General features: G+C 37.5%; 2 protein-coding genes across 5 annotated transcripts; both read right to left on the reverse strand.

Moving 5' to 3' along the window:
• LOC109708849 (RING finger and transmembrane domain-containing protein 1-like) lies at window positions 1,077-8,928 on the reverse strand. 2 transcript variants are annotated; one of them, XM_020230718.1, is made up of 8 exons: window positions 7,832-8,928; window positions 6,360-6,436; window positions 5,291-5,459; window positions 4,514-4,602; window positions 3,576-3,740; window positions 3,339-3,431; window positions 2,040-2,143; window positions 1,077-1,407 (listed from the first exon to the last, which is right to left on the reverse strand). In XM_020230718.1, exons 1-8 carry the CDS (start codon window positions 8,454-8,456, stop codon window positions 1,302-1,304), a joined length of 1,428 nt encoding a protein of 475 aa, XP_020086307.1. In that variant the 5' UTR covers window positions 8,457-8,928; the 3' UTR covers window positions 1,077-1,301. The 2 variants fall into 2 exon arrangements, with proteins under 2 accessions (XP_020086307.1, XP_020086308.1); XM_020230719.1 differs by having other exon boundaries at window positions 3,339-3,416; window positions 7,832-8,918.
• On the reverse strand, window positions 9,553-13,208 carry LOC109708852 (hydroxyacylglutathione hydrolase cytoplasmic). 3 transcript variants are annotated; one of them, XR_002215829.1, is made up of 8 exons: window positions 13,049-13,208; window positions 12,776-12,898; window positions 12,169-12,330; window positions 11,590-11,668; window positions 11,390-11,503; window positions 10,617-10,793; window positions 9,950-10,532; window positions 9,558-9,849 (listed from the first exon to the last, which is right to left on the reverse strand). XR_002215829.1 is itself a non-coding variant. In XM_020230724.1 (7 exons), the coding sequence occupies exons 1-7, from the start codon at window positions 13,093-13,095 to the stop codon at window positions 9,775-9,777; spliced, it is 777 nt and encodes a 258-aa protein (XP_020086313.1). In that variant the 5' UTR covers window positions 13,096-13,208; the 3' UTR covers window positions 9,553-9,774. The 3 variants fall into 3 exon arrangements, 1 of the variants encoding a protein (XP_020086313.1); XM_020230724.1 differs by lacking the exon at window positions 9,950-10,532 and having other exon boundaries at window positions 9,553-9,849; XR_002215830.1 differs by lacking the exon at window positions 12,169-12,330.

Here is a 13,275-nt window from a genome sequence, read left to right on the forward strand (position 1 = left end):
AACAAACAATAGAACTGATAGAACTTTACTTCCATAACTACGAAACAAACAGCAAAAAAGTAATTTTCACCGAGCTCCAATTCAACACAAAGCCCACTTCAACCCAAAGTCCAGTTTCAGTAAAACAAACATGCCCTTAGCGGAAAAACAGTGCACACAAAGTAAACACAATACACTACAAAGAAATCACAATAAGATCTTAAACCTACCCGGACATGCGTGATCTCTCCAGTAGCGCTCCCTACCATAAGATAGCTTGATGTCGGTACGAATGATGAATAAACACACCGCTATACACATCTTAAGAAACTTAGCTTTTTTCCACATTCTACGAAAAAATAATATTTATTTTTTAAAAAAAACTGAAAAATGAAATGCTAGTATATCATATAACTTGAAAAAAAAAATTTCTTACAAAAGCTAATTTTTCTTAAAACAGAACGTGCAGAAAACTATACAAGAAAAATTTCCATGTATTTCTTTTTTGAAAAAAAAAATCATACTTTTCCCAATTAAATTAAAAACTGTAGTAGTGGCTAATCTACCAACTGACCACAGGGAAAGGGTGATCACCTGATAAAGTAGGATAATCTTCTAAAAAAAATGTTGAAATAACATGAATCACTTCTAAGGAGAAAACATATGCAACCGTGCAACTCACCATAAACGATCCCTGCATATCGCAAGTCTCGCAGCGTCGCTTAACCTTTTCCATCATTACGACTGGAATTGTTGAGCTCCGCTCCGCCGCTAAGTGGCATCATCAACGGAGACAAAACCATTACGACTGTATACATATATATATATTCCAAGTAGTTGCAGCGTAGCCGGCAAAGCCGTGCCTTGTAAATGAGTGTTTCCCGGGATTGCCTGCTAGGGCTGCCCAAGCATCTAACATCCATTCTTCTCTTTGAATATCCACAACATGGAAAGAATATAACTTTCGAGACGTAGAAGTCCGAGGGATAAACGAGGTTGTGGAGATTCAAACGGGCACGGATAGGCGTAGATAGCCGGGCAGTCTCAAGCTGTGCGCCGCATCCCCCCTCTTATCAACTTACCTTGTAACTCTATAATTGCAGTTATCTACATGAAGATGAAAAACAGTGCTCTTTTGACTAAAAATTTTGCGCTCCCCACAAAAGGGCCTATACAGATTGAATACAGGAGAAAGAAACAATAATTATAATGATGAGATATTTCAGAATCGATCTCGGCAAATACCCGTCCTTGTGGTTTCTGATAGGATTGCGCATCCAGTGTAATGTTTTTTTTTTTTTTTTAGTTTGCTCCTGCATGGTCTAAAATAACTGGAAAAAAAGGCTCGTCGAACCGTCACCAAATGACTTGAGATCTGCTGGCTTGACCAATGCCCTGCATAATGGGCACGTTCGTTCTCTCTCAAACCTGGAACACAAACTAGCCCGTTAGTGGCCTTCTAAATAGGCTAGACCATTCTCTGAAAAACATAAAAAAGGGCCAAATGCAGCTTACAACTTTGTCAACAATATGAAACAGCAGCTTCATGGAGAGTTCAATGTAGTAATATACTATGTACACTATGTCTTTTTTACACTAAAAAAAAAACATAAAAAAACCTATACAGCAGGGTTTACATAAATACAATTGATGGGGGGAAAAAAAATCTGATAATTATAACAAAAAAGAGTTAAAGATGAATGTGAAGCTAGATTAAATTGCACTGTTATCAAATCTTTCGAAGGAAGCCATATGGTGTCACTGTGACAGCCTCAAAATCCATAAAGAACTAGGGAAGACGGTGGCAGATAATTTTTAAAACGATGACAATATTTAAAGTATTTGGCTGGTACAAGGTAAAGACGTAAGCCTACATACCATAGGGCTTTAGTTAGACAAAATTGAAGTTGCACTACACTAACACCTCTCTAGTTGCAAAGCTTAAAAAAATTATGTTAAGAGGACACCAGAAGTAAGATATATTCAGAAACTTAGCATTGAATTGTTAAAATCTTGAACATAGCGGAGAAGAAAGGGTAAAGACAGTATGTATTAATTACCATTCAGATACACAATCTTCGCAGAAGATATGTTTACAGCGAAGGAGGATAGGAGCATGCATCTTTTCCTGGCAGATGGCGCACATATCACCTGCAGCTAAAACCTGCACCATCATCATATCCATTATGTTCGAATGGATTCCAAGACCTTAATCAGTGCTTCGAGGTTTTGGTGTCATCTAAAACATGTTTTGATACTATTTGTTTCTGCTTTAAGGAATTATTGCCCTTCATTTCCACGCATTGAAATTTAAAGAAGAGCAAAAATAAGGGATTTATGGTGCCTATCAATGACAACCAGATAGGATTGTAAGCCATGAAAACAATGGGTATAGTAGCAAATCTTGCGACGTATATTTTTTGAATTTAGATGGTAAAATCAGAAGGTTTTTGATTAAACTCTTAAAAATTGTTGTGAATCTGTTTACCCTTGAGTCAAGTGCATCCTAAATGCTAAGACAATATTTTGAGTCAGTAAAACAGGAAAATCTGCAATGTCCAAATAGAGGCTCGGATAGTTATTTGACCGGATAGTTATTTGACCTTCAAAGGCGAACCAGGTTTACATCTTCCTGGTGCAAGGACGTATTTCACCTTACAACAGCATAATTTCGAAATCAATAAACTTAGTCCCTCTCAATTTATTTTGTCTAAGTCTACTCACTTTACTCAACAGGTTTGCACAGGATCAATCAAGAGATCAGCTTATGCATCAATCATGAACTTCCAAAGGAGACCTATTTAATATGCTAGATATTTCATATGGATCACTGTGCCGGTTAAAAGAAGCATTCTTCAGCAAAAGGTAATTGAGGAAGCCAAAGTCACGTATCAGTCATAGGAGGTTGCAAAGATTGCCCAAAGAAGTAACTAAGAGCTGGAGACAACATAAGACGGCATATTCATATTGTCATTTAGTTTTTAAAGAAGTGTCCAAGAATGAAAGACGACCACAAAAAACCCTACTGGCAAAATATGTAGCCAAAGGACTAACCGGGAATCTGAAAAAGAAATTAACATGTGAATTCCATTTTGGAAAAAAAAAGACCCATTTGTGGGATTCCAAGATAAAAATATTTATCTGCAAGCATACAACACTAAAGTTGGTGATCCTATTGCTTTGACTGCATAATGGTTCAAAAATATCAAAAAGACTTACAGAAAGTGGCGAACAATTGAACTATTAATGGATATTATATGCAACTACCCATAGTTAGCATGGTGGAGCATTACAACAAAGGCATAAATGCAATTTCACAATTTTAGACCAAGTGGTAACAGGAAGAAGTGAGAGTTTACCTGTTCTATTGTTGCATAAGACCCATAATGCACATCCTTACGTGACAACGCCTTAAATGCCGCAAAAGATGATTGAACCTGAAAGTAACCAGTCTGAGAGAATGTCAATGGGTTCAATCCTCATATGCCTTATTATATATTATGATATTATGTGGACAGTTACGTTCTACCATCAGGGAACTACATCTTTACAATTTAGAGATAAGCTAAAAGAGGACTAACAGGTAGAGACGATACCTTCTCGACAACTGAAGTCAATTTAAAAGTAAGGTACAACCCTGTAGTAAGAGAAGAAAAGAGACTTCCGTAGTCCTTGTTCAGGAAGAATCGGTACCAAACAGGAGTTGGCAACAAAGCGCGGTACAAAAGTAGAAGATATTCCACAAGAGTCAACAGCTGACCCTGAAAAATGTGGAGAATGTCCTTAAAACTACTTGATTAGCAAATTTTAAGACTGTAAATACAAAAATGACAATTAAGCACAAGAGATAGCATGAACTCAGAAGTTGGATAATTCATGCATAGGAAAGCACATAAAATAATAGATGAGTGGAAAAATGAAGGCACGAGAACTTCTAATTTATATATAAACCAATTCATATAAAACTGAGACATGTCACTTCGAACAAAATTTGAGAAAAGTCGCATATCTCTTTTCTTGGTCATTGTGTTTCAAGCAGGTATCAAAAGTAACCCTCGAAGCAATGCCATAAAGGTACTCCAGATAGTACATACAATTTAGAGAACCGCTCCAACAATTTTTAGTCCCTTCAGTCCTTTCGATCCTAAACTCATGTGTAATTGGGCCTCATGAGGACTCCATGGTGTAAACAAGAGGAAGTTTGTGAAAACCTGATATTCTCATATTGGATAGTAAAGCGATTGTGCAGAGACTATAGAGGACTAACCACTCTAGTACTATCAACTTGGGCTTAAGCAATTTTAAGCCAGTGGTTTGGACTTGGACTCAACAAGTTGCTAATATTAGTGGGCTACGTCCTTGTAGATCCAAGGATTAGCAAGCTTGATTCACAAATATAATTTTTAACAAGCAACACAGTTCCACCGTCTAAAATTGCTAGCTCCAGAATCAACTTGATACAAATGCAAGAAAATTTCGAAACGTACAACACAAACAATGATGAAAACGTAAAAGTTAAAGCAAAATAGTGTACCTGCTTACGATAATTATGGCCCTTGCTGTTTTTGTAGTAGATCAACAGGGTACTTTTAATAATCATAGCAGCCAGCCGCACCAATATGTCTGAAAATTGCAACAACTGATTGAGCAATCATATTGACAGCTATCTTCCAAAAAGAAATGCTTTAACATACAATTGGAAAATAACAATTAGAAATATAAAAATTTGAAAACTACAAAAGTAAGAAATAATAGTTATTTTCTTTCTGACCACATAGCATATTTTTGCCAACAGTTCTACAAGACAATATTTATACTACAAACAACTTGACTAAGGACAAATGACTCTGTAGCAGAATCTGGAATAGATAACATATGTATTATAGCATTCCATATATTTAAGACTAACATGAATCTTCCCAGACAAGTAGCCACACTCGAGGGAACATGACAAGCTCTAAATTGCATATGACATGACATAAACAGCTAATCATGAGCTGAGCATAAATTATAGGTCATTGCTATCTTATCACATGGGTGAGTAATAAACTGAACTACTTGATGGACATATTCAATTCGATCTAACATAATGCATAAAAGACTTACATCTGACTTGTAAAGATTTTGTAGAACATAATGTGCATTCTGATATATCAAATGCTAAATCTTTAGAAGAATAGAATGTGATTTTAAAAGATTGCATCGTGCACTGTATTCATTCACAAGGAATATTCATTCTGTAACAGAATATATGAAGCAACAATTCACGCAAGTGAACTTTAGTATTCATTGACAAGAAAAAAGTTTGTACCATTCACCATAATTATAAATATTGCATGCCAAAATGGTGGTAGTTCCTTTGGAGGAAACAAGATTAATGGTCTGAGAAGGTCATCGTTCCTGTACCACCAATAGACTCCAAACACATGAATCACGAAGACTAATGTAATACCAATAAGCACTGAAGTTCTTCTCTCTCCCTGCAGACAAGACAAAGCAATAAAAATAAACAACTAGTATTATGTACACACTACTTACATGATGTTCCCAATGCTTTATCTACAAGGAAGAAATAAGTACGCGATAAATGAATGCTTTAAACATCTAACGAAAACACATATGTCAGACATTAACTGCTACATGGAATGCTCAGGCTTTTCTAGCTTCCAAGCAATTAAATGACACTGAAAAGCTAAAAAAGGGAGGCAAAGAGTTGCTTTACAGCTTTTACATGATGGTTAGTGTCACTACTATGTAAAAAATGAACAAGGTTGCCCTAAGTTAAAAAGGTATCTTCTAGAAATATACCAAGCAGCTACAAAAACCTCCGGGAAAATGCATACTGTTGATGGGCCTGCTAACAGTATTAGTATCCCATGTTTATCAACAACCACCTAAAATCGGACTAGCGAAATTTTACTTTCTTTGGAGTATCTTTCTAAATATTATCTATTTAGTTTAAGCAACTCATAAGTATTACATTCGGCACTGATACCACATGATTTCCCTTTAGACATAAAAAAGAAAGGGGGAAAAAAAAACAGAAAAGACCATTAGTCTGTTAACTACTTGAACACATCTTATATGAATGTCATGCCCAATACTACTTCCAGCAGAATATAGGTAAATTTCAAGATTTGTATTCATAGGTTAGAAACTAAAAAGCATCAATTTTCTGTGATACAGCCAACTTTTATGTGAAAACTGAAATCCATGTGCTAACATGCACGCCGCTGCATCTGTATCACTTTCCATACTATCAAGTTCACACTACAAATAACAACTTGCAGGTGAATTTCTTAAAACATGTGTTAAGTGTAGCAAACTCCGAAAGTGCTATTAAATTCTACTAAAAAATTGATCAACAGCAAACAACAAACCTTTAAAGCAGTCTGCTTCCGCAATATGTCATTGGACTTGAACATGACAGCAGCAATCCAAATTGTAACAAAGAAGCCTGTATAAGTTCTCATGAAAGTATTATGAAATTTGATATAGGGTACTACAACCAGAAATACAACTATATATGCATATTTCTATCGAGAGAGGAAATAGTGAATTCAGATGCATATAGTTATTCTGCTTATTCTTAAACAAAAGTAGAAAGATAAAAAAGCTGTGATTTCTGAAATGACTGGGAAGATCTAAAAAGCAGTCAGATCAGTAATTTTATCCTCATGCAAAAAAAAAAAAAAAAAAAAAAAAAAAAAAATCAAAGACCCAAGAAATTAGATGAGACTAACTAAAAAGAAACGGAAAAATTTAATAGTTACCAATTATATTCTTAAGCCAAAGCACCTAGTAAGGACTTTGATCTCAATTATCATGTAAATCTCCTATATTCAGGAATGTTCTGCTTCGATGATAGCAAGGTAAATATATAACATTTATACATCAGCTATCAAAAAAGTGCAACATCTGGTTGATCCTCTTACATCAGCAATGAAAACTAAGAACTTACAAAGAAAACCACAACTATAAATTATAATTATAAAATGTTCAAAATGCTCCACTACAATCCCCAAGAAAACACACTGAAATAAATTGATAAATACGAGAGGCAACAAAAACTAGTCATGATACAATCACAAAACATGGCATGTGGAAGACCTAAACCATTCTAGTGAAGGACAGTAGTTACTGACTTGTATCCCTAATTATAAAACAATAGTTCTGCTTATCAACTTCAAAAGCAGACTCTTATGTCATTCTTTATGGACAAAAGCAAATCTTATTTGCTGCCTTCACAAATCTCATGTCATGATTAATGGCAAGTTCTTAACCCATGTGCCAATCCGTCATTTAATGACACAGTTTGAGCATCATAGAGTTCACGATGTTCTACTATGATTTCTAGAATATCTAAATCTGCGAAGCGCCAATCAATATTCAACATCAGCTATGATAATGCACCAATCTTCTTCATTATTCCCTTGCTGTTAAGAATATTGTAGAAAGAGCTACAATAATGAAAATCCATCTAACTAGGAGTGCTCCACGAAGACAATATCTGATGAGCCAACAATCGCAAGAAACTTTTTGAGCATGTCCCCTAACAGCTTACCCGAAAGCATCTAGACAATATATTCTTTTAAAGATCCTCAAATATGAAAACCATTTCACATTCCACCTCCCAGATACAAAGGAAGGGCAGTTCAAATTGTCAACAAAGCTTCAAACATCTACACAAAATATTTAAAAAATACCTGCAAGAAAAACATAAGAAGTATTGGGCATACGAGAACTAATACTACAATCCATAGTTGCCTACATTTCACTCATCAATTTCCCAAGCAACAAACAGAACACATGATTAGAGAAGATTGAAGGAACATCAACAAGGACAAGATACCTTGCAAGTGTTGTCTTATGAACACCACCAACAGAAGCAATGAGAAAGGCAGTATCTGCTCAATCCACCTCGCGACCTGCTGTATATCGTATCTCTGGTTAGAGACATCTCTATTCCCTCCCGTGGCATTCGCCTCCCCGTCCGAATTCTGCGGGCCGACAGCTGAGATCGAAGGCGGCAAAGGTGCCGAGACAGAAGAAGAAGAAGAAGAAGAAGAAACCATCTCCTCAATCCCCTCACCACCACCTCCTCCATCTCCTCCTCCCCGCCTCTCCGATGCAGAGGCCATCGGATCCGCCAATGCCTGATGCGGCGCGTCCCCCAACCTCAAACCCTCGTGCTCCCCGGCCCCGATGATCCTAATCGTCACCTCCCCTCCCCCTCCTCCGCCGACACCGGCGCCGCGGCGGGCGGCGGAGTCGTCGAGGCGCGCGACGAAGCCCTCGCCGCCCTCGGAATGGCTCGATCTCGTCCGCAAGATGCCGGAGTACTCCAGCAAGGCCGAGAGCGGCGCCTGGATGAGGTTCGAGGCGGAGAATTGGACCCTGTACCTTCGAGAAGATCCATCGGCGGCGTCGGAGCTAGGGTTCCGGTAAGGATCGGAGTTCCCACCGGAGGGCTCCATCAATGGCGCCGAACACAGGGAGCAAAATTAACCCTAGAGATACCAACCCTAGAAGAAGAGGCGATCGCGAAGAACACGACGACGATGATTCGAGGCTTTCTTCGTGTATCTTACTCTATCTATAGTTTTTCTTTCGCTTTCTCTTTCTCGTTTCCCTTTCCCTTTCTCTTTGTTTTTGTTAATGGAGTATATGATAGGAGGAATGAGCGGATTGGTCTAATTCTATTCTTATTTTATTCTAATTTTTTTAAAAAAATAATTATTATAGAAGGAGGGAGGAAACGACCATTTCTTGATAAAGGGGAAGAGGAGAGAGGAGAAGAGTGCCGGGCCGGTTGGAGGAGGAGAGAGGAGAGTTAGGCCGATGTCACTGCATATAAATGAGACGCATAAAATCACCAGCAAATACATTGGTTTTAGTTTTATCCCAGATATTTCTATTTCTTTTACCTAACCTAAAATCTACTGTAATATAATTTTATTAAATATAAATATAATATAATAATATAGATCATTTTGTGTAACAAATATTAAACTTTACTGCCCATCCAAAAAACGCACATAAATACGGAGTAATTTGATATTATATTATAACATATTAATTCTAAAGTAGAAAAAAATCTCCGAAAATGGTATAACAAATGAGTAGGCAGCCAAAAGTCTTTTCGTGTGCAAGTGACCTGCTTACCCTTGAATTAGAACTCGTTTTTTTCACCATCAATTTTGATGTAATTTAATCTTTTAATGTTACTTAGCATTGAGAGGACAAAAGCCGGTAGAATCAAACATTTCCTTACGACCAGGGTTTTTATTTATATTTTTATATTTTTTTTCTTTTGGGCACAAGCAAAAGAATTAATCCAAGCACCATATTATGATGGCTAACAAACACCAAGCTAAACAAACACAAAAATCATGGGATAGAAACATCTTCAATCCAATTATGCAGCTCCATTAAACAATGATGCACATTGATGGATTTTTTAAAAAAAAATTTTGACACCATAACATTCACATATAAACATCTAAAACTAGCTTCTAAAGAACAAGTGAAGGCCAATTGGCCAACATATTACACGAAAAATCTCCAATTATACCAACTAGTTTGTGCACTATTAGATTATTAGAGAGTATTAGGCATCATAAGAGAGTCGTCGCATTGCATATTTGCATTTACTTACCCAGTAGTTGCAGCTGCAGCACATTTACTTATTTCTGGGTTATAAAGTTCACAACATACTTTGTCCAGCTGCAACAGAACACAAGTAGAGCCTTATATAACATGCATCTTGAAACTCAGAAAGCAGGCTAGTATTAATCAACCTCTCCAGTTGTCTTTTAGCCTCCTTATTTCCTTGAGGGCTTCGACGGGAGAACCGCAACCAACTTTGTTCTGCAGAGTAAACAATGTTAGTTTCACAGGGCGTGAAAATGGAGAGTGATTCAAATGTGTAGACTTGCATCAAATTACGACAAAAAGGAAGGATATTTACTGTGGACATCACGAAGAAAGAGTCCGACTGGGATGCTTCTAATAGCACAAAGTACTTGGTGCTATTAAATTTTCCACCGTTAGATTATCCCTTTAATCATTTCCATCCATTAAATCATAAAACTCATGAGAGGCAACCTAATTCAGTACCGCCTTTCCTTTCAAATTCTAGATTGAAACTACTTACAGGATGAACTTCTTGAGGTAGCAGCAACGTGCGACAATCTAACATTTGCCTTATTTACCTCGATGAGGTGTGTTCTTGTTGAAAAAGAATCTAGAGGAAGCTCCAAAACATAGAAAGAGAATCTAACGGTACAGCAGTAAAGCATGAGCTTTTCACATTCCCAAGCACATAAGAATCCAGATATTACCTTCCACTCAACTGTGCATGAGCTATGTGGATCGTGCATTTATTGCCAAGGAAAATGCATTAGTTAGAGCATTTTATCTTTTACAAATATCTAGTTTGTCGTACATCAACAAATTAGTAACACAAGCTGTGGCACATCCCCAGTACTCTCTAATGACTCCACTCCTTGATCGACATCCTGAAATTTTCTAAGAAATTCGATCCACCCAATCTGGAGTGGATTTATAAAATAGGGTGTATTTATAAACATTCTTCATTAACGTCTCTAGCACTGAACCATAAATAAAGAAAATACCTGTATTTCTGGTAGATCAACTCGCATGAATGGATTAGTTTCGAACTCTTCCCCGATGGTTGAGGGAATTGTTGGTAATCCATCTTGTCGTTGACGCTGGGCCCATGAGAGCTTCTGCGATATCTTCTCATTCTCTGGCTCAACAGTTAAAGCGAATCGCAAGTTCTTTTCCGTGTACTAGTAACAGAATCACATGTTAGGCTTCTCTTTACTATCTTTATAAGAGACATCGTTATGCAACTAAGCAAAAGCAATAAAAATTGCAAATACATAAACTACACAGCACGACTTGCATGATAATCTGAACTACGTTGAGAATGCATCACGAACGTAAGAGAATAAGAGATGCCAATCATAGTAGGCACACGTAGGCAGGTTGATGCTTGGCCTAATAGCTTGAATCCAAATAACTGATAACCTATTCGACCCAAAGAGATCACATGAATATATTATTTACTTTATCAGGCACATCATGTGCAGCTTCATAATGTCGAGTTGTCGACATCTGATGCCCATTCCCCGACAATTGCATTTGTCCATATTCATTTCTGATAATGGTTCTCCCGTGAAAAAGATTGATAAGATTTAGCAAGACATCAAGCTGAGCTAATTAATGTGATATCAAAATGTGTAGAAAAGAGGTTCGTTGGAGGTAGTCTATTAGATCTTCATAGCTAGCAAAAACCCTTAAGAACATAAATTAATAAAAAGGACGGTTTAGTGATGAAAAAAAAGAAAAAATAAAAGAAAAAAGAACAGAAAGAAAACTATACCTCATGGCCACAGTAAACTCTAGTCGGCTTTGGCAAGGAACCCAATGTCACACACAATGATTGGTACATCTGTTCTGCAGTGCCTTCAAAAAACTTCCCGCAACCAGCAATAAACTGCATAACGTGACTAAAAGGATCTTACGCCGTCGAAAGGAAGATTTGGGATAGAAAACTTAATAGAGGATGGGATATCAACTCACTAATGTGTCCCCAGTAAACACAGCAGGATCTTCTTCAGCTTTGCCCGTCACATAATAACTTATGTGACCTTTAGTGTGGCTGATAAAAGCATAGGAAAAAAAAATCACTTCTAACTAAAAAGTTTGCAAAATTTTGGCCCTGAGGCCAATTCGCGTTCCTAACTGAACTAGCTCTGTAATAAAGATATATATATACATACATGAATTGAACTCCTATGCTTTTAAAAGCGCCAAGTCATTGATGCTTATAAGTTTTCGGCCTTGGATAAAGATTTGTAAGGTTAGGATAATAGTGGTCTCCTATGCTATCAATAGCACCAAGCGCTTGGTACTACCAAGGTTTCCGCCATTAGATCTCTCATTTGACAATTTTCATCAGTTAGATTATACTATTCAACCAACCACTTACTCAACCCTAAGAAACCATTATCATCCTAACCGTACATCCCTTCATCCAAGAGCCGAAAACCTAATAGCAACAATGACTCGGTGCTATTAGTAGTACAGTAGCCTAGTTCTATATATATATATATAATGGCTGGTCCAAACAACAAAATAATAAAAGAAGACGCAGCAAACCACGGCGTGTGGAGGCAAAGTATACTTGTATCTGATCCCAATGTCAACTTATCTCCATTATCCACTTTGTTGGTGCATCCTTTTACATTATCAATAGATCCTCCGTAAACCTTAATTCCTGGCACTAACATCCTGATCTTCTCATTTCCACCTGCATGATCCCTACGAATTCACAGTAGTTAATAATTTTGGCGCTCCGGTTAAATTCGACAAGCTTAGAAATTTCCTAGTTCTCAAAAATTTGAAGAACTAGGAAAAAAAATGACAGTAGTTTTTTTATCCAATAAAATACATATATATAACAGCAAAATACATGAACTAGAGGCGATCAACCCATAGGTGATCGTAGTTTTCTCGAATTTTTTGGTCAACATACATATTTTAGTGAGTAATTTGGAAAATACTGGGACAAGCAAACATTATACACGAATTGTTTAGCAATTCTCAAAAAAGAATTGGAGAATATTGCGAGTAAACATGGGTAAGCAGTAAAACCCTAAACCCACTAAAAAATAAATTATAAAATCCCCATCATATATCCGATAATAAGCTGAAAAATTACAAGGAAATTGATAGAGACGATCAAGAGAGGAATCGTGAGAATTACCAGTGGTGGTGCGTGGTGAGGACGAACTTGAGATCGGCGCCGATCTCGGCCGCCGATCGCAGGACCTTCTCCGGCTCGACGGGGTCGACGGCCGCCGCCTCTCCGGTGCTCTCGTCGACGATTCTGGAGATTGGAAAAGAATCGGAAGCGATTCAAAAACGGAAGAAGAAGAAGAAGAAGAAGAAGAAGAAGGAGGAGGAGGAGGAGGGATTGGGATCGTTAGGGTTTGTAGAGGCGAAGGGGGGAGAGGGAGAGAGAGGGGAAGGGGTTTACATGTAGGCGTAGTTGTCTTCTAAGCAAGGGACGTGGAGGATCTTCATCTCTTTCTCGCTTCTCTCTCTCTCTCTCTCTATAGAGCTCTCTCGCTCTCCGCCTCGGTGTCCAATTAAGTAGTACTTAATATACAGCAGCGAAGAGAGGGTTCCAGTGGTTCATTAGCGGTAGACACGAGTTCACTAAGAACGGTACCACGTGGGACGACATTGTTTTATGCAAGTTAA

Source organism: Ananas comosus, linkage group 4 (genome assembly GCF_001540865.1).
Source record: "Ananas comosus cultivar F153 linkage group 4, ASM154086v1, whole genome shotgun sequence".
Lineage (NCBI taxonomy): Eukaryota > Viridiplantae > Streptophyta > Magnoliopsida > Poales > Bromeliaceae > Ananas > Ananas comosus.

What these genes read in the sequence shown, in the direction of transcription:
- LOC109708849 (XM_020230718.1), bottom strand. Translation starts at nt 8,456, where the DNA reads ATGGAGCCCTCCGGTGGGAACTCCGATCCTTACCGGAACCCTAGCTCC. An exon ending in TGACTTCAGTTGTCGAGAAG is followed by an intron (nt 3,432 to 3,575) that starts GTATCGTCTCTA and finishes ACATTCTCTCAG; the next exon opens with ACTGGTTACTTTCAGGTTCA. An exon ending in GAAGATTGTGTATCTGAATG is followed by an intron (nt 1,408 to 2,039) that starts GTAATTAATACA and finishes TTTGTGTTCCAG; the next exon opens with GTTTGAGAGAGAACGAACGT.
- LOC109708852 (XM_020230724.1), bottom strand. Translation starts at nt 13,095, where the DNA reads ATGAAGATCCTCCACGTCCCTTGCTTAGAAGACAACTACGCCTACAT. An exon ending in CTCACCACGCACCACCACTG is followed by an intron (nt 12,331 to 12,775) that starts GTAATTCTCACG and finishes GTGAATTCGTAG; the next exon opens with GGATCATGCAGGTGGAAATG. An exon ending in CTTTGCCTCCACACGCCGTG is followed by an intron (nt 11,669 to 12,168) that starts GTTTGCTGCGTC and finishes TGCTTTTATCAG; the next exon opens with CCACACTAAAGGTCACATAA.